Source organism: Liolophura sinensis, chromosome 9, assembly GCF_032854445.1.
Source record: "Liolophura sinensis isolate JHLJ2023 chromosome 9, CUHK_Ljap_v2, whole genome shotgun sequence".
Classification (NCBI taxonomy): domain Eukaryota; kingdom Metazoa; phylum Mollusca; class Polyplacophora; order Chitonida; family Chitonidae; genus Liolophura; species Liolophura sinensis.
In genome coordinates, this window is record NC_088303.1 from 31,484,550 (window position 1) to 31,506,383 (window position 21,834).

The following is a 21,834-nucleotide window of genomic DNA, read 5'->3' on the forward strand; positions in this document are numbered from 1 at the left end:
TTTTTTCTCCCCACCTTTAACAATTAACTTACTGCTGGAAAATAAACGAGAAGTGGATGTTTCCTGGGCCTGGTTGTTCAAAACTGGTTTGAGACTTAATACCAGATTCAAGTCTTTAATTTTGTACTTATCCTAAAAATAATTGAGAAACATTACATTAAATATGAACTAAAACTGTTGCTGTTAAACTTTGGAGAACGACATTCGCTGCTGAGTTCGGCTAAAATTTGAAATATGAAAAATGACCTAATATCAGGATTAGCTAATACACTTTCGAACAACCAGGCCCTGGTGACCTGTAATTAACTGATTTATTTGATCAATCAATTTGTGTAATTACTCATTTTGCCACAGTTACTGATCCATGCAATTTAATGAACAGTTTAAAGATGAGTTTCTTTAGAAAGATTTAAAGCTGGGCCAGTTTCATGAAGCATACTTAGCGATAAGTCATCTTTAACCAAGTGCACTTTATATCTACACAAGGTACGTTGTCATGGTAGTCAAGGGCATGCTCAACTAAGTATGCTTCATAAAACTAGAGGTTTCATGAAGCATACTTAGTGCTAAATTATGATAAATAGAATATCTTCACAGCCAGTGTTATGGATGAATGAAACCGGAGTGCCTGGGGTAAATGACCAACCTTTGACAAGTAACTTTCGTGAGGGTGACGAAGGTTTATGTGCACCCTACTGGGGGGAAACGAGTGATCTCCAACCAACACAAGATTCTGCAAATGGTCACATCAGTGCTTAATGTCAAAGAGGCCCAAAGAACAGCGAGAGGGAGGATCCACAAATTTCCTTGCCCAGGGCTGGGATTGAACCTTACATGTCCTAGTAATAAAGGTAAGAATTTCCTTCAATGTGTATTACAAGTCATCAACAACAAAAAAAAAAACCATGGCTCTTCATGTTATTTAAGCTGTCAGATATTTATTACCATATTCTTGTTCATGTCCAGTGATTCTGGGCACTAGGGTAAATGACGTATTTTTTTGCCCAGGGACTCGGAAAGTGTATCTCATTCCGTTGGTTGTGATTGTTATTGACTGAGCACCGCAGGAGAGCATCAGGGGTGGTCAGGGTAGTATACTGACAGTTCAGGAATGTAATAAACAAACTCGGACTTCTATGAACAGTTCATGTTCTCCTCAGTTTCAACCATAATAATCTCAGTACATGCAATGTGTAACAGTTTGTTTTATTATCGTTAGTTTGTGATAAATGGGAATTTGGGAAAAAACTCTATGGAGAATAAGCGTGACCACCTTTACGCACGTGGAGTGTCATGTCAAATATCATATTTTATACTGCAGGTCTTTCTGTATACAAAGGTGTAGAGGAATTTAGCACACTGTGAGTCTGTACTTAAAGTAAATGGAACATTCTTGCAATTTCAAAGTACAGCAGTATAGTCCATATAATTTATTTGTTTATTTGACTGGTGTTACTCAAGAATATTTCACTTATACGACGGTGGTCAGCATTATGGTGGGAGGAAACCGGGCAGAGCCCACGGGAAACCCATGACCATCCTCAGGTTGCTGATGGACCTTCCCACTTACGGCCGGAGAGAAAGCCAGCATAAGCTGGACTTGAACTCACAGCGACCGCAATGGCGAGAGGCTTCTGGATCATTACGCTGCACTAGTGCTCTAGCCATCTGAGCCACAGAGGCCCACCTAGTCTACATAAACACACATATCTGTTTCATTAATAAAAATTTGAAAGACTATTTTAAAAGTTTCAAAAGTGAAAATTCTTAATAAACATGTACATAAAAAAAAGTCAGGTGTAGGTTATGACACATGCTTAAATATTATGATGGAAAATCAAATGCAACCTTGACCCTGAAAGACCTTGGCCTTGTCACTCAAAGAACCCTTATAATCCTTCATACCAATGTGCAGGGATGACAGTGGGCTTTGACACTAAGTACACTTTCACCAAAAAAAATCTTTCTTGGATACATCTTCTGTCTCCATTGATGATTACACACAGATTGCACTGTTTTTAGAGTATAATAGTGGTATAAATCTGATTGGAGCATAGGCCTAAATTAAAAATTAAGGTAAGTAGTTTCAAAATCCGGGTAAGAAGTATCCAAATCATGGTAAGTAGTTTCAACATCCAGGTAGGTAGTTTCAAAATCCAGGTAAGTACTAGTTTCAAAATCCAGGTAAGTAGTCTGAAAATCCAGATAAGTATGGTAGTCTCAAACGTACAGGCACCTAGCATCAAACTTACTTATGGGATCATCAAAAACAATACAAAATTTTCACCATGCCCATGACGATTATTACAAATATTAACAATGTCACACAAACCGCATAGGTTAATTATACAATCTGTCTGACGATTATTAATCCACAAAATTTGGTGAACAAATCAGCACTTTTTCTACAGTTAATACAGAAAGTACGGTGATAAATGCATAATAAAACATCTGAATAACACACGGTCAATACTGATTATTGAAATTTAAATATGTAAATACATTATATTTTTTTTATAAAAAAATATTTATTCGCTTGGTGTTTTACACCGCACACAAGAATATTACATGTATATGACTGCCATCATGTACACCACTAGGACCAGCATCAAGGTGGGAGGAAACCGAGCAGAGCCCAGGGGAAATCCACGACCATCTGCAGGTTGCTAGCAGACCTCTTCACTTACGATCGTAGAGACATGAATAGATTTTGTTAGCAGTAGCTACTTTCAATTTTAAACAGTAATAAACCAACGGACTTATCACAAAATGTACAATATAGTCGCATCCTACAATCAGTCAGTAGGAAGGGTCTTGTACGGATTCAGAATTCCATTTGGGTCAAGTAGCCTTTTCATATCTTTCATCAGCTGTACAGCCGCCTTAGATTTACTGTGATAAATAAAGTCTTTCTTCTTAAAACCAAGACCATGTTCAGCACTAATACTGCCCTTGTGTTCGGTCACCCAGTCGTAGATGAACGGCTCGATCAACCCCATCACTTCCTCATCAAACTCTCTGGTAGTTGCAGTGAAGTGTAAGTTACCTTCAATCAGAGAAAATATAGAACCATGTATATATTCATTTGTTTATTTATTTTCATTTGATTTTTATTTTAATGCCACACTCCTGAAGTTCTCACTTACATGATGGATGTCAGTTTTGTGGGTGTACTGTACCCTATTTCTGCCAAATTTTGGGACACCTAGACTGCCCATTTTAGCCAATATATATGTTATTCCAGCAGGAATATTGAGTTTCTTTTTTCTCACATGGTTAGACCTAATGAACAACATACTCATCTGTCCCAAACTTTGACAGGTGGAGGAAACTGGAGAGCTCGTTTTAAACCACTGACTCTTGGCAAGTTTCCAACGAACTCTCCAAAGTGTGAGGTAAAGATTTTGCACACTACAGCGGTCAGCGACAAGTGATCTTGAAAGAATGTCAGATAGTTGATGTGGCTGTATGGATGACAGGAAAAACACTTGTCCAAGGTTGGGTTTTAACCCGTGCCTCGGGACTGAAAAAAAGCGCAACTTTAACAACTTGCCCTTGACATGTTCCCTCATGTAGAATATCCAGATATCCAGTAGAAACTGCAAAAAAAAAACAAAATACTGTGACCTGAGACAGTATGTCAAAAATCAAATGTGGATTTAATAAAACTGTGATCTGTTCATTGGGTCTGGTCAGTGAGTGCATAGAATTTTAGCCCATTAATATTGAAAATAATGGAATAAGATTTTTTTTTTTTTTTTTTTTTGATTGGTGTTTCACGCCGTACTCAAGAATATTTCACTTATACGACGGCGGCCAGCATTATGGTGGGTGGAAACCGGGCAGAGCCGGGGGGAAACCCACGACCATCCGCAGGTTGCAGACAGACCTTCTCACGTACGGCCGGAGAGGAAGCCAGCATGAGCTGGACTTGAACTCACAGCGACCGACTGAGCCACGGGGGCCCCTAATGGAATAAGAAGTTAAATATCTGAATGAAGAGGCACAGTGCTAACTTAGTGACCAAAAATGCTCATTTTTGACAGGCAGCTTGAAATTTTATAAACAAGTATCAATAAAATCCTAATGAAATGGTGACTGATGGACAGAGACTGTTTCACATGTGCTCTGAAGTTTGGGACAGATATTATTAGTGTTGAAGTAGAATAGTACATTTCTTTACCAGACTTTTGGGAAAGTAAAGACGTGAGTATGTTGTTCATTAACATTGTGAGAAAAAAGAAACTCAATATTCCTGCTGGAATAACATATATATTGGCTAAAATGTGCACACTAGGTGTCCCAAAATTTGGAAGAAATAGGGTACAGTACAGTCGAATCCTAGCTGAATATCCTCCAGCCCTCTTAGCTGGACGGGGCCTCCATGGCTCAGTTGGTTAGCGCGCAAGCACAGCATAATGACCCAGGAGTCTTTCACCAATGTGGTTGATGTGGGTTCAAGTCCAGCTCATGCTGGCTTCCTCTCTGGCCGTATGTGGGAAGGTCTTCCAGCAACCTGCGGATGGTTGTGAGTTTTCCCCGGGCTCTGCCTGGTTTCCTCCCACCATAATGCAGGCCGCCGTCATTTAAGTGAAATATTCTTGAGTACGGCATAAAACACCAATCAAATAAATAAATAAATAAAACTTGGCCGGACGGTTTGCGTACAGGTAGCCCAACATGGTCAGATGATTATCGACTGTCTGATCACCACGGGCATAGGATCCGATCAGGATGTGTGTATCAAGGCGCCAGCATGGTACCAACTTTGGTGTATGATCGCTGTATGTTTTTACCACACTGAAGTGAATGTAAAAACGCATAATTGTACCTTTTGCTACTACAGCTTAACATATGAACTAATTTGTACATAGAGTAAAGTTCAACAGCAATGTTGTCATTTTTCAGTGGTAATGAAATAAGCAGTATCGAAATCCATTCGTATGTCTGTAGAATTTTTCCCCATAATGGCTTCCAGCGCCAACCTCTGCACACATAGCCTGTGTAGTGCCAGCGTGCAAACCCTATAACAATGTAACTATGTATTTAGATGTCTACAGATTTGTCCATACACTAGCTAGTGATGACAACACAGCATCATTCACCTGTACGTTCCTAACCTATACAGGTGTACAAGTTTAAAATGTACATTGCAGTACATGTATGTAGGTGTACGAATGTACTTATTATGTCCACAGTACATGTAGCAGACTACAAACACCCGCTCTACAGAATTTATGACAAATTGTCAAGCAGGAAAATCACTTCTCGTCACGTAATGAAGAGATGAACAGTAAACAAGTTCGGTAAACAAACGCAGAATGAACGCTGACCAAATTCAGATCAGGATGGCAGGACGATGCCAGAAAGAAGTGGACGAGGGTTCACATATGGTGGTCGGACCATTTGCCCACGGTATAACCATGATGGACACACGGTATTAAGATAGGATCCAACTGTACTGCAAAAAGGATACGGGTTTCCAAATTTTACTGCCGAGCCATGCACTATATAAATGTAACTGTGGAGACTTTCTCTAATATTTAAACATTAGAAAGAAGCATAACTAAGCACACCTGAATAACAGCAGGATAACCTGTTTGAAATCTCATATTTTGAAAAATGTTATATATTAACAGTTGGTCATACCGAGTGTCATACCGTTCTGATGTGAGCACATCAGTATACGTGTACACAAATCTTTGCTGAGAAAGAGGAAATATGTACCCAAAACAAAGTGCTATTGCCAAACCCTTTTCAGATATGTTAGGTATGCATGTTAATTTATCCCACACCAGGCAAATTACTTTGCTTTTCGTTGGACACCAACGGCCAAATGAGGTACAGTTATATTCTCAAATCATGCTGACTTCAAATATGTCGACTGAGTAGGTTATCTCCCTTTGTTGTCTTGTGAATACATGTATTTTCATATCCATCACCGAGTATTACCATGTACTGTAACTAATGAAGTATACTGTCAGATTACCATATTCTGCTTAAGTATACTTGCCGAAGTCTTGCCTGTATGACAAGGGAGGTTACTTTGTTGTGATGTAAGTCAAAAACGGCACTGCGCTGCTGTTTATTCTTCTGATGATACATTATTCTTTTCTGTTAAGTCTATCAAGGCCCTTTTTTACCTAATTTTGTTTAAGATTTTTGCTTATACATTGAAATCATTGTTAAAGCATCAATGCCCGGTAACAGAATGTAGATCTAAACCACAACAACCAAAGTTATTACAAGGTTTGATTTTGATTTACATTTATCAGTCAGTCAGTATCAAGCTCAATGTTAGCCACAGTATGAAGCACAATGCTAGCAACAGTATCAAGCATAGTATTAGCCACAGTATCAAGTTCAATGTTAGCCACAGTATCGAGCACAATGTTAGCCACAGTATCATGCTTAACATTAGCTACAGTATCATCCACAGTATCAAGCTTAACGTTAGCTACAGTATAATCCACAATATCAAGCTCAACGTTAGCCACGGTATCAAGCTCAATGTTAGCCACAGTATCAAGCTTAATGTTGGCTACAGTATCATCCACAATATCTAGCTCTACGTTAGCTACAGTATCAAGCACAGTATCAAGCTCAACGTTAGCTACAGTATCAAGCACAGTATCAAGCTCAACGTTAGCCACAGTATCAAGCACAATGCTAGCCACAGTATTAAGTTCAATGTTAGCACAGTATCAGGCACAATGCTAGCCACAGTATCAAAGCTCAATGTTAGCCACAGTATCAAGCTTAACGTTAGCTACAGTATCATCCACAATATCAAGCTTAACGTTAGCTAGAGTATCATCCACAATATCAAGCTCAATGTTAAGCCACAGTATCAAGCTCAATGTTAGCCACAGTATCAAGCTCAATGTTAGCTATAGTATCAAGCACAGTATCACGCTCAGTGTTAGCTACAGTATCAAGCACAATGCTAGCCACAGTATCAAGCTCAATGTTAGCCACAGTATCAAACTTAATGTTTGCTACAGTATCATCCACAGTATCAAGCTCAACGTTAGCTACGGTATCAAGCACAGTATCAAGCTCAATGTTAGATACAGTATCACGCACAACATTAGCTACAGTATCAAGCACAAATGTTAGCCACAGTATCAGGCACAATGTTAGCCACAGTATCAAGCACAACGTTAGCCACAGTATCAAGCACAACACTAGCCACAGTATCAGGCAAAATGCTAGGTCACAGTATCAAGCACAATGCTAGCCACAGTATCAAGTACAACACTAGCCACAGTATGCAGACTTTGTCATTGCTCGCTATAGAAAGAGTTGAAAATCTGAACACTTACAGTCTCCCACATGGCCACATGCCACCACTGACACTGCCTTGTCACCCAGCCTCTCTCTCATTACCTCAACCAGCTCATAAAAATGACTCAACGGCAACGAGACATCATATTTATAGCAGTACCCATCATGCATCAGTGCCTCGGCAATTCGCTCTCGGAGGCCCAGATTGCCTAGAAAAAGTCACGAAAAAGTCATTGAAAACCTGGAGTCCAAAAACATTTACCATGGTGACGTATGTCACTACATGTTGGCATGGATGTTCCGCCAGGTGCATTTGGTGACTAATGGTATCTTGTAGGACAAGATCTGGATGTCTGTGGGGTACCACAAGGCTTTAAGAACAGATGGAAAGTATGGCATTAACAACCATGAAGAAAGATATGCCACAAGAATGAGGAAAAAAAAATTTGAGTTTTGAGGAATATTTCATATTTCTCCACAATTCCTCTATTTTATGCGTAATTTCTGTCAATTTTCGGAAATATTCATAAATGACGACACTGATGACCAGCTTAGTGCCTCCACTTTAGGTTCTCACCCCAAAGTAGCTTTGACAGCTATCACCATTGAGGTCAACACAGCAGGCTACTTCATTTCCAGATTGACTGCTGGGGCTTAATCAAAATTATAGTTTTAATGCCATTTTTACACTACAACAAGAAAAAAAACAGAAGCTGTTTTTGTAATGGTTACATATATATGTCAGGCCACATCATATACCTCATATTAAGAAATGAAACCAAGCGTTTTTCTTGTATCCTTTAAAACTGCATTATTTTATGGTGCTTGGAATTTCTGACTCAGTAGGCCCAACATTGTGCTGTAACTACATGTATTAACCTCTGAAGGATGAATGTCTAGCTGTGTACATGTATATATATTCATATATGTTTGTCTTTTTAATTTCGAGCTCAGCTAGTGGTGGCTTTCCGACGGGCTCTGCTTGGTTTCCTCCAGCCATTATGCCGTCTGCTGTCATATAAGAGAAATTTTTGTGAGTACAGCATAAAACACCAATCAAATAAATATTGTATATAATTTAATTTACAGCTGAAAAAACATATGACGAGCAGATGTCATTAGGTGAGTGTACATTTACTGTGTCTTCCTCTGGCAGGGCGACTCTAAAAGTGCTGCCGGCAATGAAGCATCACCAGACATTATACTGACAACAGTCTGGGTGATATGAGTAATTATTCCAAGACTCCTCTAATCAGGGCCGAAAAACTATCAAAATAATGATACAGGTTACATAGATTGTAACGTTTTTTATTACTGTGGGGCACATATAATTATAACACCAACAATAATAATAACACCAACAATAATAACACCACCACCAACCATAATTATAACACCAACAACAATAATAACACCAACAATAATAATAACACCACCAACCATAATAATAACACCAACAATAATAATAACACCAACAATAAAATTAACACCACCAACCATAATAATAACACCAACAATAATAATAACACCAACAATAATAATACATGTAACCTGAACACTGACAAAAGCAGGTCACTTGAAGGACAACGCTGTTGTTCATTTGGATGATGTACTTGTCCTGGATTGTGTGCTGCATGCTTTCATGACCACAAATGAGTAAGTGAGTGAGCGAGTGAGTGCTTTGGGTTTAACGTCATATATACACTTAACAACTTTTCAGTCATATGACGACAAAAGAGTCCTTAGAGTGCATGCAATGTGCCTTCTTGTGGCAGGACAGATTTCACCGTTATTTTATCTAGCGCTGCTTCACTGAGATGACTTACCGAAGGCAAGTAAGCCTCCCCGCCCAAGCCATTATACTGATACAAATCAACCAGTTGTTGCACTATCCGATTAATGCTGAACGCCAAGCAAGGAAGTTAAACTTCCACTTTCAAGGTCTTAGGTGTGACTCGACCCAAGATTGACTTTGGATCTACCGCCTCCCGAAGCGGACACTCTACCAACTGTGCTACTGGGGTCGGTCACCAATAAGTTAGTTACCCTTTTTTATATGTTTACCATTAAAGTGAACAGTTTAATACAAAGTTAAAAAAAATATAAAACAGCCATAGAACCATCAATGATTATGTTTTTTTTCGACTTTCACAATAGCGTCAGAGATGATATGATAATTACTAGACTAGCTTCATGTCTTCAACACTGCAATGACTATGGCATGAAAGTTTACAAATGAATAACAAGCTCTTTAATGAAGGTTTCTTGCTTTAAACTTCAACATAGATAAATGTTTTCTTTTACGGATCTACATCTACCTGTATACCTGCACTTTACTGGTTTCTGTTGCTAAGGTGCCATCTCGCACTATTCCATCCTCCATCAGTGTTTCCAGGAAGTGGTTGAGTTTCTCCTCATTGTGGTTGGGTTAGATCCAGATGTTTCGATAAGGGCATAAAACTTGTTGTCTGTGATGGGGTTTGTCAGATTTAGGTTCCGCTCCGTACGTGCCATGCACTGCCGGTCGATGAATTCAAATGCTGACAAAATTTCGGCCAAGTTTTCTTTGCTGCGCTGAAGCACTTTTAATACTGTTGGGAAATCTTCACAGCCTGTTCATACAAAAAGGAAAGAAAAAAATGAAAACATGAAAACATGAAAACAAGAACCAAGGCAGTGAATCCCCCTGGGGCTATACTCAACAGACCTGCTCGCACTACGCATTATGGGCTTAAAATAGGATCAGATTCATTCAAGGGATGGTGGCAGGTTGATTTATTTATTTACTTGTTCGGTGTTTACACCGTACTCAAGAATATTCACTTATGCGACGGCGGCCAGCAGTATGGTGGGAGGAAATCGGGAAATCCATAACCATCTGCAGGCTGCTGCAGACCTTCGTAGACCGGAGAGGAAGCCAGCATGAGCTGGACTTGAACTTACAGCGACCGCACTGGTGAGAGGCTTCTGGGTCATTATGCTGCTCTAACACATGTTCTACATACCAAGTATGAGGAGGCATCTAACACAACTTAGCACACCTGGTATCCATACATAAATTGACAGCAAAGGTCATAAAATGCAAACCAGGGACTGCAAGTCAGCAATGAGATACCAGTATGCAACTCTAGCATACCTTCACTATCTACAAGTCCCCATTGTACGTTCAAAGGGCAACAACCCTGGAAATACATGCACATCCCTAGATAGCCTTTGTCAATCCCACAGAGTCTCAACAAAATTCATTCATATCTGTAGATGTGTTGACAAGGATTCACACTATCTACAAAAGCACATTCTATGTTTACAGGGCAATAACTCTGCAAATAATTGTTGCAACTCATATGACATACACATATGGTCTCTGCACTGCCTATAAAATTTTAGGAAAATCAAATCATAACTGTAGGAGGGAATGCGTTGACAAGAACTCAATATATGTAAGTATGTAAGGGCAATAACTCTTGAAGTAATGGCAGTACCTCACAAAGTATCTGTCATGCCTACAAATTTCATGAAAACTCCAATCAAAACTGTAGGAGAGGCATAGACAAAAGTAATGATCATGGACAGACAGACAAGCTGATCACTATATCCCCCTGCATCATATCCCGAGAATAAAAAGACTGCGCAATGTTCTTAGTAAATCGCTCAGCCTTGAGCCGATCGAACAAATGAATTACATGTATGTACTGATATGAAATGAGCAGAAGTCTTTAAGTATAATGCTCAAAGCATTTAGCCTAAAATAGGTTTGCACCTGTTTCAATGGAGACAATCAGCAGACCAGATAGCCGTGTGGTAGGAATAGTGTGTTTCAAGTGCGCCTGTTTTTTTTTTTTTTCATGTTCTATAACTGTTTAAGACACAACATGTTTAGACCTAATTAGTATAAAATAAATCATAAAGTTTTTCTAATGCGAAAAGCCATACCTACGAATGCCACATTAACAGACGATGGTTTCTGTGCACATAAGATGGAGACAGCTGTGATGATCCCCAAAGTTCCCTCTGAGCCTATAAACATTTGCTTCACATCATAACCAGTGTTGTCTTTTCTCAGGGTTGTCAGAGAGTCCAAGACATCTCCATTTGGAAGGACCTGGAAATAATTACAAATACTGATCAATTTTTTTGCTGTTGCATTTCACTTAAGAACTAAACTTACGGTAAATGACATAGGATTTCCACATTTTAAAGGTTCAACATTTTGCATGTGGCCACTGTGAGTTCAAGTCCAGCTCATGCTGGCTTCCTCTCCGGTCATGGGTTTCCCCCGGGCACTGCCTGGTTTCCTCCCACCATAATGCTCACCGCCGTCGTATAAGTGAAATATTCTTGAGTATGGCATAAAACACCAATCAAATAAATAAATAAATAAATTCTACATTTTGCCTGATTCTGAGAGTTCCAATGGTCTTAGAAAGGTGTATTAATAATAATAATTCTTGATTTCAGATTGAATAGTTCAGATCACAAATTAATGCAGAAAGAGAGATATCAAAATATACAACTTATCTGTATAAATACAAAGTAAGGTACTGCCTCTAGCAACAAAGCATCTTCTGACAGTTACCTAGGAGATCTGACGTAAAGAGTAAGTCAGGTGTGTGTAAAGTACATAAAACCACACTGTTAAAACTCAAGTCTACATTTAAAACTGTATACAAATTTTCTTCCTATCTCACCAAGAAGCGTATGCCATTAATCTTAAACATGGTACTAGCGCTATAGTTATATTTGTAATGGGGAAGCCATCAAAAAATATTATTTTACATAACTCTTAACTCGTCAAAACACTGATTTGGAAAATGTGCAGCAGTACTGGCAGTAATACAAGTTAGAACAATATGCAAGGAAACGTGCTTTCTTAACTATGAAGGATTATTAACAAGGTAAGGTGATGTCCTCATGGAAAAATGTGAGATTCACCACCAAAAGTAATATTTTGTGACATGTATTTGTCTTTAAAAACCTTTTTAAAACCAGCTGTAACCCCTCTCCTTGGCCAGCTGTCACCCCTCTGCTTGGCTAGCTGTCATAGTCACCCCTCTGCTTGGCTAGCTGTCGTAGTCATCCCTCTGCTTGGCTAGCTGTCATAGTCACCCATCTGCTTGGCTTGCTGTCATAGTCATCCCTCTGCTTGGCTTACTGTCAAAGTCACCCATCTGCTTGGCTAGCTGTCATATTCATCCCTCCTCTTGGCTAGCTGTCATATTCACCCCTGTGCTTGGCTAGCTGTCAAAGTCATCCCTCCTCTTGGCTAGCTGTCATAGTCACCCCTCTGCTTGGCTAGCTGTCACAGTCACCCATCTGCTTGGCTAGCTGCCATAGTCATCCCTCTGCTTGGCTAGCTGTCATAGTCACCCCTCTGCTTGGCTAGCTGTCATAGTCACCTCTTTGCTTGGCTTGCTGTCATAGTCACCCCTCTGCTTGGCTACCTGTCATAGTCATCCCTCCTCTTGGCTTGCTGTCATAGTCACCCATCTGCTTGGCTAGCTGTCATAGTCACCCATCTGCTTGGCTTGCTGTCATAGTCACCCATCTGCTTGGCTAGCTGTCATAGTCACCTGTCTCCTTGGCCAGTTGTCACCCCTCTGCTTGGCTAGCTGTCATAGTCACCCCTCTGCTTGGCTTGCTGTCATAGTCACCCATCTGCTTGGCTTTCTGTCATAGTCACCCATCTGCTTTGTTAGCTGTCATAGTCATCCCTCTGCTTGGCTAGCTGTCATAGTCAGCCATCTGCTTGGCTAGCTGTCATAGTCACCTGTCTCTTTGGCCAGTTGTCACCCCTCTGCTTGGTTTGCTGCCATAGTGACCCCTCTGCTTGGCTAGCTGTCATAGTCACCCATCTGCTTGGCCAGCTGTTATAGTCACCCCTCTGCTTGGCTAGCTGTCATAGTCATCCCTCCTCTTGGCTAGTTGTCATAGTCACCCATTTGCTTGGCTAGTTGTCATAGTCACCCCTCTGCTTGCCTTGCTGTCATAGTCACCCCTCTGCTTGGCTAGCTGTCATAGTCACCCCTCTGCTTGGCTAGCTGTTATAGTCACCCCTCTGCTTGGCTAGCTGTCATAGTCACCCATCTGCTTGGCTAGCTGCCATAGTCATCCCTCTGCTTGGCTAGCTGTCATAGTCACCCCTCTGCTTGGCTAGCTGTCATAGTCACCCATCTGCTTGGCTAGCTGTCATAGTCACCCCTCTGCTTGGCTAGCTGTCATAGTCACCCATCTGCTTGGCTAGCTGTCATAGTCACCCATCTGCCTGGCTAGCTGTCATAGTCACCCATCTGCTTGGCCAGCTGTCATAGTCATCCCTCCTCTTGGCTAGCTGTCATAGTCACTCCTCTGCTTGGTTTGCTGTCACAGTCACCCATCTGCTTGGCTAGTTGTCATCCCTCTGCTTGGCTAGCTGTCATAGTCACCCATCTGCTTGGCTAGCTCTCACAGTCACCCCTCTGCTTGGCTAGCTGTCATAGTCACCCATCTGCTTGGCTAGCTGTCATATTCATCCCTCCTCTTGGCTAGCTGTCATATTCACCCCTGTGCTTGGCTAGCTGTCAAAGTCATCCCTCCTCTTGGCTAGCTGTCATAGTCACCCCTCTGCTTGGCTAGCTGTCATAGTCACCCATCTGCTTGGCTAGCTGTCATAGTCACCCCTCTGCTTGGCTAGCTGTCATAGTCACCTATCTGCTTGGCCAGTTGTTACCCATCTGCTTCGCTAGCTGTCATAGTCACCCCTCTGCTTGGCTAGCTGTCATAGTCACCCATCTGCTTGGCTAGCTCTCACAGTCACCCCTCTGCTTGGCTAGCTGTCATAGTCACCCATCTGCTTGGCTAGCTGTCATATTCATCCCTCCTCTTGGCTAGCTGTCATATTCACCCCTGTGCTTGGCTAGCTGTCAAAGTCATCCCTCCTCTTGGCTAGCTGTCATAGTCACCCCTCTGCTTGGCTAGCTGTCATAGTCACCCATCTGCTTGGCTAGCTGTCATAGTCACCCCTCTGCTTGGCTAGCTGTCATAGTCACCTATCTGCTTGGCCAGTTGTTACCCATCTGCTTCGCTAGCTGTCATAGTCACCCCTCTGCTTGGCTAGCTGTCATAGTCACCCCTCTGCTTGGCTAGCTGTCATAGTCACCCATCTGCTTGGTTAGATGTCATAGTCACCCCTCTGTTTGGCTAGTTATCATAGTCAGCCCTCTGTTTGGCTAGCTGTCATAGTCACCCATCTGCTTGGCTAGCTGTCATAGTCATCCCTCTGCTTGGCTAGCTGTCATAGTCATCCCTCTGCTTGGCTAGCTGTCATAGTCATCCCTCTGCTTGACTAGCTGTCATAGTCATCCCTCTGCTTGGCTAGCTGTCATAGTCACCCATCTGCTTGGCTTGCTGTCATAGTCATCCCTCTGCTTGGCTAGCTGTCATAGTCAACCATCTGCTTGGCTAGCTGTCATAGTCACCTATCTGCTTGGCCAGTTGTTACCCATCTGCTTGGCTAGCTGTCATAGTCACCCCTCTGCTTGGCTAGCTGTCATAGTCACCCCTCTGCTTGGCTAGCTGTCATAGTCACCCCTCTGCTTGGCTAGCTGTCATAGTCACCCCTCTGCTTGGTTAGCTGTCATAGTCACCCCTCTGTTTGGCCAGCTGTCATAGTCACCCCTCTGCTTGGCTTGCTGTCATAGTCACCCATCTGTTTGGCCAGCTGTCATAGTCATCCCTCTGCTTGGCTAGCTGTCATAGTTACCCCTGTGCTTGGCCAGCTGTCATAGTCAGCCCTCTGCTTGGCTAGCTGTCATAGTCAGCCCTCTGCTTGGCTAGCTGTCATAGTCACCCCTCTGCTTGGTTAGCTGTCATAGTCACCCACCTGCTTGGCTAGCTGTCATAGTCACCCCTCTGCTTGGTTAGCCGTCATAGTCACCCCTTTGTTTGGCCACTTTAACCACTGGGACCCTGAATTACTTTTGAAAGGTGAACATTTCCTGATCCTTTTTCAAGTTTCTTTATAATTATCTTCATCATATACTAATCAAATTTAAATAAAAATGTTACACAAGGCTGGTCAAGAATGACATACAATTTACTCTCTCTCATAATGTTCCAAGATCAATGGCTTCCATTTAATTCCACATATATCTGGTCTTAAATGACGTTACTTTAACAGTATGAACTTTGCAGTCTAAAACTTATATGACTCTTATCAGGGGTTGAAATTAATGACAAAATGTCAATAAGGCCGGTGTCCTTGAGCTCCGCAGGTGCATAGTGCTAGCCATACTTTCTTAGTGAGTAAGTGAGTGAGTGAGTGCTTGGGGTTTAATGTTGTACTTAACAATTTTTCAGTCATATGACGACAAAGGAATCCTTAGGGTGCACGTAATGTGCCTCCTTGTTGCAGGACAGATTTCCATCGATCTTTTATCTAGTGCTGCTTCACTGAGACGGCTTACCAAAAGCAAAGTAAGCCACCCCGCCCGAGCCAATATACTGATACGGGTCAACCAGTCGTTGCACTATCCCAGTCATGCTGAACACCAAGCGAGGAGCCATACTTTTTCATAACTGGTAACTGAATTAAATGCGACCAGTACTTCTTCAACTGTGCTGGCCTAACCAAAATTCTATTGGCCTTTGTCCAGCAGGCCAGTGTTAATTTTGAGCCCTGGCTGTGAGACTTATTAAATTTTTGAGAAGTGCATTGTGTGCATCTGTCATTCAGCTACCTACTGCTTCCAACCCTAGCACATTGCCATGGAGTGAGCCAAATCTCAGCAGTCGGATTCCACCTGCATTTGTGGCGAGATTCCCACCAATATGGCAGCTGCCCTTTGCACCCAGGTCCAGGGGCATGGTTAAGTCGTGCTCATTAATGAGGGTCTCCAGGTTACCAAGGATACAGCCAGACTGACATACCAAAGTGCCTAAGTACAAAATAATGAGGTAATGAGGAAAATCTTGAGCCAGTGGACAGAAAATACCTGTAACCAGAGGATGAAACCAAATTCTTATTACTTAACAAAAATTGGATTTCTCAAAATTTTTGGAATCTCTGATGACAAGCTCAAATTTATTTCTTTATTTCAGTAATTTTATGCTCTTTAGGAATAGGGTATTTCATTTTCATACATTATAGTGATCAGTTTCATGATTTGTTGGAAAACTATTGTAATTTCTTCTTTAAAGTGCTACTTCTATCCTAAGAGAAATTGGGGCGGAAATAGGAAAATGACAAACAATGTATGGAACAGAGCTAACAGCATGGTTCAAATCTATCTACGATTAATAGCACTATTTAACCCCAATTAGTGAAGAGTCTCCAAAAACAAAATCTTCGGCAGTTTCCATAAAATTTTGTTGATGTGACTTGATAATATTCCATACATGATGATAAATTAGAAAGCTGACACGTGGAGTAAGGCATCTGTGCTTAAATGAGGTCACCTGCGTTTGAAAGCACCAGGTGGTTTCTTTCTATATGTCTGCAATATATGACATCAAGTGTTCTTGTATAACATCACACCAGGCAAAATTGGAAAAGACAGAAAACTTTTGTTTCCATATTTTTCTCCGAAATTAACAACAGCAGTTTTAATAAAATGCATTTTTTTTTATTTTTTACATTTTATGAAAGCAATTCAGATTATCTCAACAATTATCATTTCACATACGTCTTGACATTGAAGTAGCTCTTTAACACCTTACCTGATGAAAAACTAATTTAGATTGTTTGGACAGATAAGCTGATTCTCTACCTACAACTTTTGTTATGACTACCCTTACTTAATCTACTGTCAGCTAAAAATTGCAAAGGATGAGCTACCATATTTTTCTGGTCTAAGACCTTCTAGAATGTTGGACTGGATATACCTGATTTATGTTATAGCTCCTAACATCAGTTATAGTCTTGGACTGCAAATGTCAACAAAAAAATACAGCAAACATATGCCAATTCACATTTTTTTGTAGCTCCTTGTACCTTTTTCTGTGGTCAATTTTTTTTCTTCTGGTAATTGCACCCAATAATGAACTGTAATCTCAGCAACACATAAGGACATGGCATGTTGTAATTTAGGTGTGGCATAGTAAATAAAAGCCCACTGGTAAGTCCAGGGCTAACCAAAAAGAAAAAAAAATCTATATGTATCAAATCTATCTAACTCATTTATTAAGTACAGCTCTATGCAGCTACCTGAAATTTCATCTACACTGAAGACTTTGTTCATCAGCTGAGTGGAGATGATGATCTCATCAAAAACAGGCACACTGCCACCCACCAGTCCAGTGTTTCCACCCTGAGGCACCACGGCCAGTCGATTTTCATTGCAATATCTCAGTATCTGACTCACTTCTTCTGTGGTTTTGGGCCGCAGCAAAAGCTGGCTTGCTCCTGTATGGAATAAAACAATCACACTACTACAGAAAGAGTTCCAAATATTCCGCTACGTTCAATATGCCTGAAGTAAATGGATGAAAAAAGTCAGGGAAACGGCAATAACCTGAAGATAAAATATGTTCACCTTAATAATGAACTGATGGATGGAAGTTCTTACAGCCCAAGGAAAAATTTTGGTTTTAACTGTATTTTGTGTGTTTATATGAACTTCAAGTGAGTGAGTGAGTGAGTGAATGCTTGGGGTTTACCGTGGAACTTAACAATTTTTCAGTCATATGACGACAAAGGAATCCTTAGAGTGCATGTGATGTGCCTCCTTGTTGCACGACCAATTTCCACCATCTAGTGCTGCTTCACTGAGACGGCTTACCGAAGGCAAATAAGCCGCCCAGCCCGAGCCATTATACTAATACGGGTCAACCAGTCGTTGTACTATCACCGTCATGACGAACGCCAAGTGAGGAAGTTATAACTTCCTTTTTTAAGGTCTTAGGTGTGACTTGACCCAGGATTGATCCAGGATCTAACGCTCATGAAGTGGACTCAAAGGAAAGGCAATACTAGAGTAAATGTATACATGCTTTGATAAACTATCTCACATGAAGGTTAAAAAGCAGAATATTTCATTTTTTCAAAGTTGAACAACCAATAAGTCGCAGTTCAAAAGCATTGCTTAAGGCTACGTTCGTTCCCTGGACTATCCGCTGTGCTCATGAGTAGCAATTGATATTCATGTAAAGGGGACCACATATTCTGTCTGCTGCTGGCTGCTTTGATGCAGACATCTGTCTCCTGCTATGTGGCGAATTCACAAAGAGATTGTTGGTTTCTGGCCAATGACAAACCATCATACCAGAAGATCGGCCTGGACCTTCGAAAGGTACGAAATTATCATTGTAAGCGCCGAGACTCCAACGGGTCTTTCGGAGCTAGTTTTTTTTTACCTCTGCAGGTTTTCAACCAGTCCGTGTTGTAGCCGTCTAAATCCCCCACATCTGAGATCACTCGTCCTGGAAGCAACCCCTCGAAAAAGGCTATGTGTTTGTCCGTGACAGCCGTGTAGTCTCCTCGCTGAAGACTTGGATAGCGTTCACTTGTCAGAACTACGCCTCCTCTGGCACTGTTGTTGTTGTATCTCGAAGTGTTTAACGCTAACCTCGCGATTGATGTCCATGTCGGCTGTTTAGGCCTGTTAAACCAGGCTGTACGACAAAAAGACACACGCAATCGACCTAGTGCAGACATGGCGAACTGTGACAAGGAGAGTCAATGTCTCTAGCATAGTTTTATCATCATAATCTTAACGCATTAATAGGGTGCTGTGATATTGGTTGAGCAGGAGTTACCGTTCTTGTGTTGCGCTTTCTACACTTCGCCACCAAAGAAAACCATTGACCGAGGGGACCGCAGGATGATAAATGGGCAAAACGTCAGAAACCGGACGTCAAGGCGGCAGTTGGGTCAATTCCATAAAACCAGATTTGACTTATGTCAAGATTTAAAATGTTATTTTTAAATTCGTTTTTTTACAGTATCGGATGAAGTTTCCTGTTGATTTAGATATTCTTTCCTGAGAAACTAACAGCTATGTTAGTCCCACGAAATGAGCAGTGTGGAAGTCAATGAACCGGTAATAGAATTTAGCGATATATGGAGTTTTCGTTTGTAAATCCAAATCCAGCTCATGCTGGGCTTCCTCTCCGCTCGCACGTGAGAAGGGTCTTGCAGCAACATGTGGATGGACGTGGTTTTCTCTGGACTATCTGCAATAATGCTGATCGCCGTCGTATGGGCTTAGTGAAATTTATTCTTGAGTAGGGTGTAAAACACCAATCTTTTCCTCCCGCCATAATGCTGGCCGCCGTCGTATACGTTAAATGTTCATGAGTACGGCGTCAAACACCAATCAAATAAATAAGTAAATAAAACACCAGTAAAATAATAAATAAAAAAAGTAAATTGAAAGGGACATATAAGCTTATAGTGAAAACATTTCGCCAGGCGTTCATCTTTGGCTGCCATATAAAAGTCGGAATCCTGACCTCTAAACTCGGAATCCTTACCTCAAAACTAGGAATCCTGACTTATACATTCGGAGGACTGAAATCAAATCTCTTGATTTTTTTTTTGTCAGGCTGTTTATACCTCCTGGCCTGTATAGGCTACTATTTAGACTCACGTCTCAGGCACCAGTTTACCAGTAAGATCGCGGAGCTGGAGCTTTTTTTTTTTTTTTATTAAGTTCAATAGTTTCTTCTTCACCATGTCATCAATTTCACGGCTTGAATAGGCCCTATAGACCCTAGGCGACTCTTTAAACCCCATTCCTCGGTGTGTGCCACAAGCTTGAATGGTCGTAAATTCGCATAGAGGTCTTCGACAAAAAATTAATTTGCTTAAAATGAATCAATTTTAACAGACAGTCTGACTGAGTGATGTTAGAATGTATTCTGGTATTGCAGCAGATAATTTTGTTAACCACACCACGTATGTATCAATTAATGCAACACACAGATTCTATCAGACTAACAGGATATAACTTTGAATACAACACAGTGTTATGTAATAATTACATATTAATTATGTAATTAATTACAGAATAGGCCTACATTCTGCAGCCTCACTCAGACAAGACTTTCTGTTGTCTGAGATCGCGTTTTTGAGTGACTCTAGAGAAGCTGAGCCTTCGTTGCCTGTGGCAGCTGGAGCCTCGCCTAATGTGCTAGGATAGACCTTAAATCTCAGGCCCCCGACTTGTGTTAAAAATCTTTTAATTTCACTTCCACAGCTTCCAATCTGTAGGTGCCCTAAAATGGATCTCGTTCAAGGGTCGCCTATAAGCTGCCCCTGAACCTTCGCCTACTATATACATGTCTGCGTCTAATTTCCTTACGACACCACTGTCACTGTCTATCTATATGCATGTATCAATTATTGCCATGCATTATAGTGGTCTGTTAGTGCCATTGGAATTGTTTTACAATATCTACTGACTCACTATGATTCACAGGTTTCCCTATTTACACAGGCCTATATGCAAAACCTTATTAAAACAGACAAAGAAAAAAATATTCAAAATAGATGAAACCTTAATTTCCACCGTTACACCACAAAGAAAACCTTTCCACTGTGGAGCAAACGGCTGCCATTTTATAGTAATATATCTGGGACCATTGTAAATGAACTATAGATTTTCAGATGTTTGATTTGTTTCCTGACTCGGGACAACATCGGGTGCAGGTGTATGTAAGTAAATAAGGAGGTGTTTGATCAGACCTGGGATTAAGATAGACGAGCAGGAGCTGGACTTGAACTCACCACGACCGCACTGGTGAGAGGCTCCTAGGTCATTGCGCCGCGCCGGCTGGCTAACCACCACGGCAGCCAATACCACTTTGTTCTTGTTGTTTGCCGTCTGTGTATTTTGCAGGAAATCTTCATTTATCATGATTTAGACGAATTGGCTGTTAGACAATATATATGACCCGCATTCGTATTTATGCATGTACATATCATTACGGAATGTTATACCGAGGATATCAAGCTTTACGTTGCAACTTCGCGTTCATAATCAATTTCAGCGAGCTGAAATCGTTGATTTACAAACAGAAATCGATGTCTTTCAGTCTGAAATTCAGAAACGTTGTGTAAACATGACATGTTTTATCCCTTATGTATACAGTGAATATCTGCGTTTGATCCGGTAGTTTCAAAGTTTTCACCATACACGAAATGCCTTTGGTTTTCATTTCTTATTATGCAGTTAAGAATGTGTCCTGTAACATCAAAACGTATAGCACAGCTTCACAGCTTTTTTGTATGGAGTGTGAAAATGACTATAAAGTACAGTTTTCCCAAGACTCGAACTGTTAGTCCAGAAAATATTTCAGGATGCTGTATATGGCCAGTCATGACGTGAACATGTATGCAGTAATAACTGTCACAACAATTCTGCGGGGGGAAAAAAGAGAGTCTGAAAAACCTTAGAGGAGATCCCAACGACTTTATTTTCACACTAAATGTCCCCCACACAAAATGTGCTATGTTAGTCTGTAAACTGCATTTAAAAAACTGTTCTGTTAACTAGTTCCATTCCAAAAAAGCCATTTAAGTTGGACCTTCTGCCTATCTTGTCGACCGCGGACCCCTGGTCGGGTGACATA

At 41.0% G+C, this 21,834-nt stretch overlaps 1 protein-coding gene across 1 annotated transcript; it reads right to left on the reverse strand.

Moving 5' to 3' along the window:
* Positions 1-513: 513 nt before the first annotated feature.
* LOC135475930 (D-2-hydroxyglutarate dehydrogenase, mitochondrial-like) lies at positions 514-18,997 on the reverse strand. The gene is given in 9 exon segments (XM_064755894.1): positions 514-3,046; positions 7,326-7,496; positions 7,916-7,931; positions 9,614-9,714; positions 9,717-9,899; positions 11,221-11,389; positions 16,006-16,199; positions 17,468-17,665; positions 18,616-18,997. Coding segments are annotated over 9 exon segments (1,584 nt in total). The 5' UTR covers positions 18,917-18,997; the 3' UTR covers positions 514-2,795.
* Positions 18,998-21,834: the final 2,837 nt, after the last annotated feature.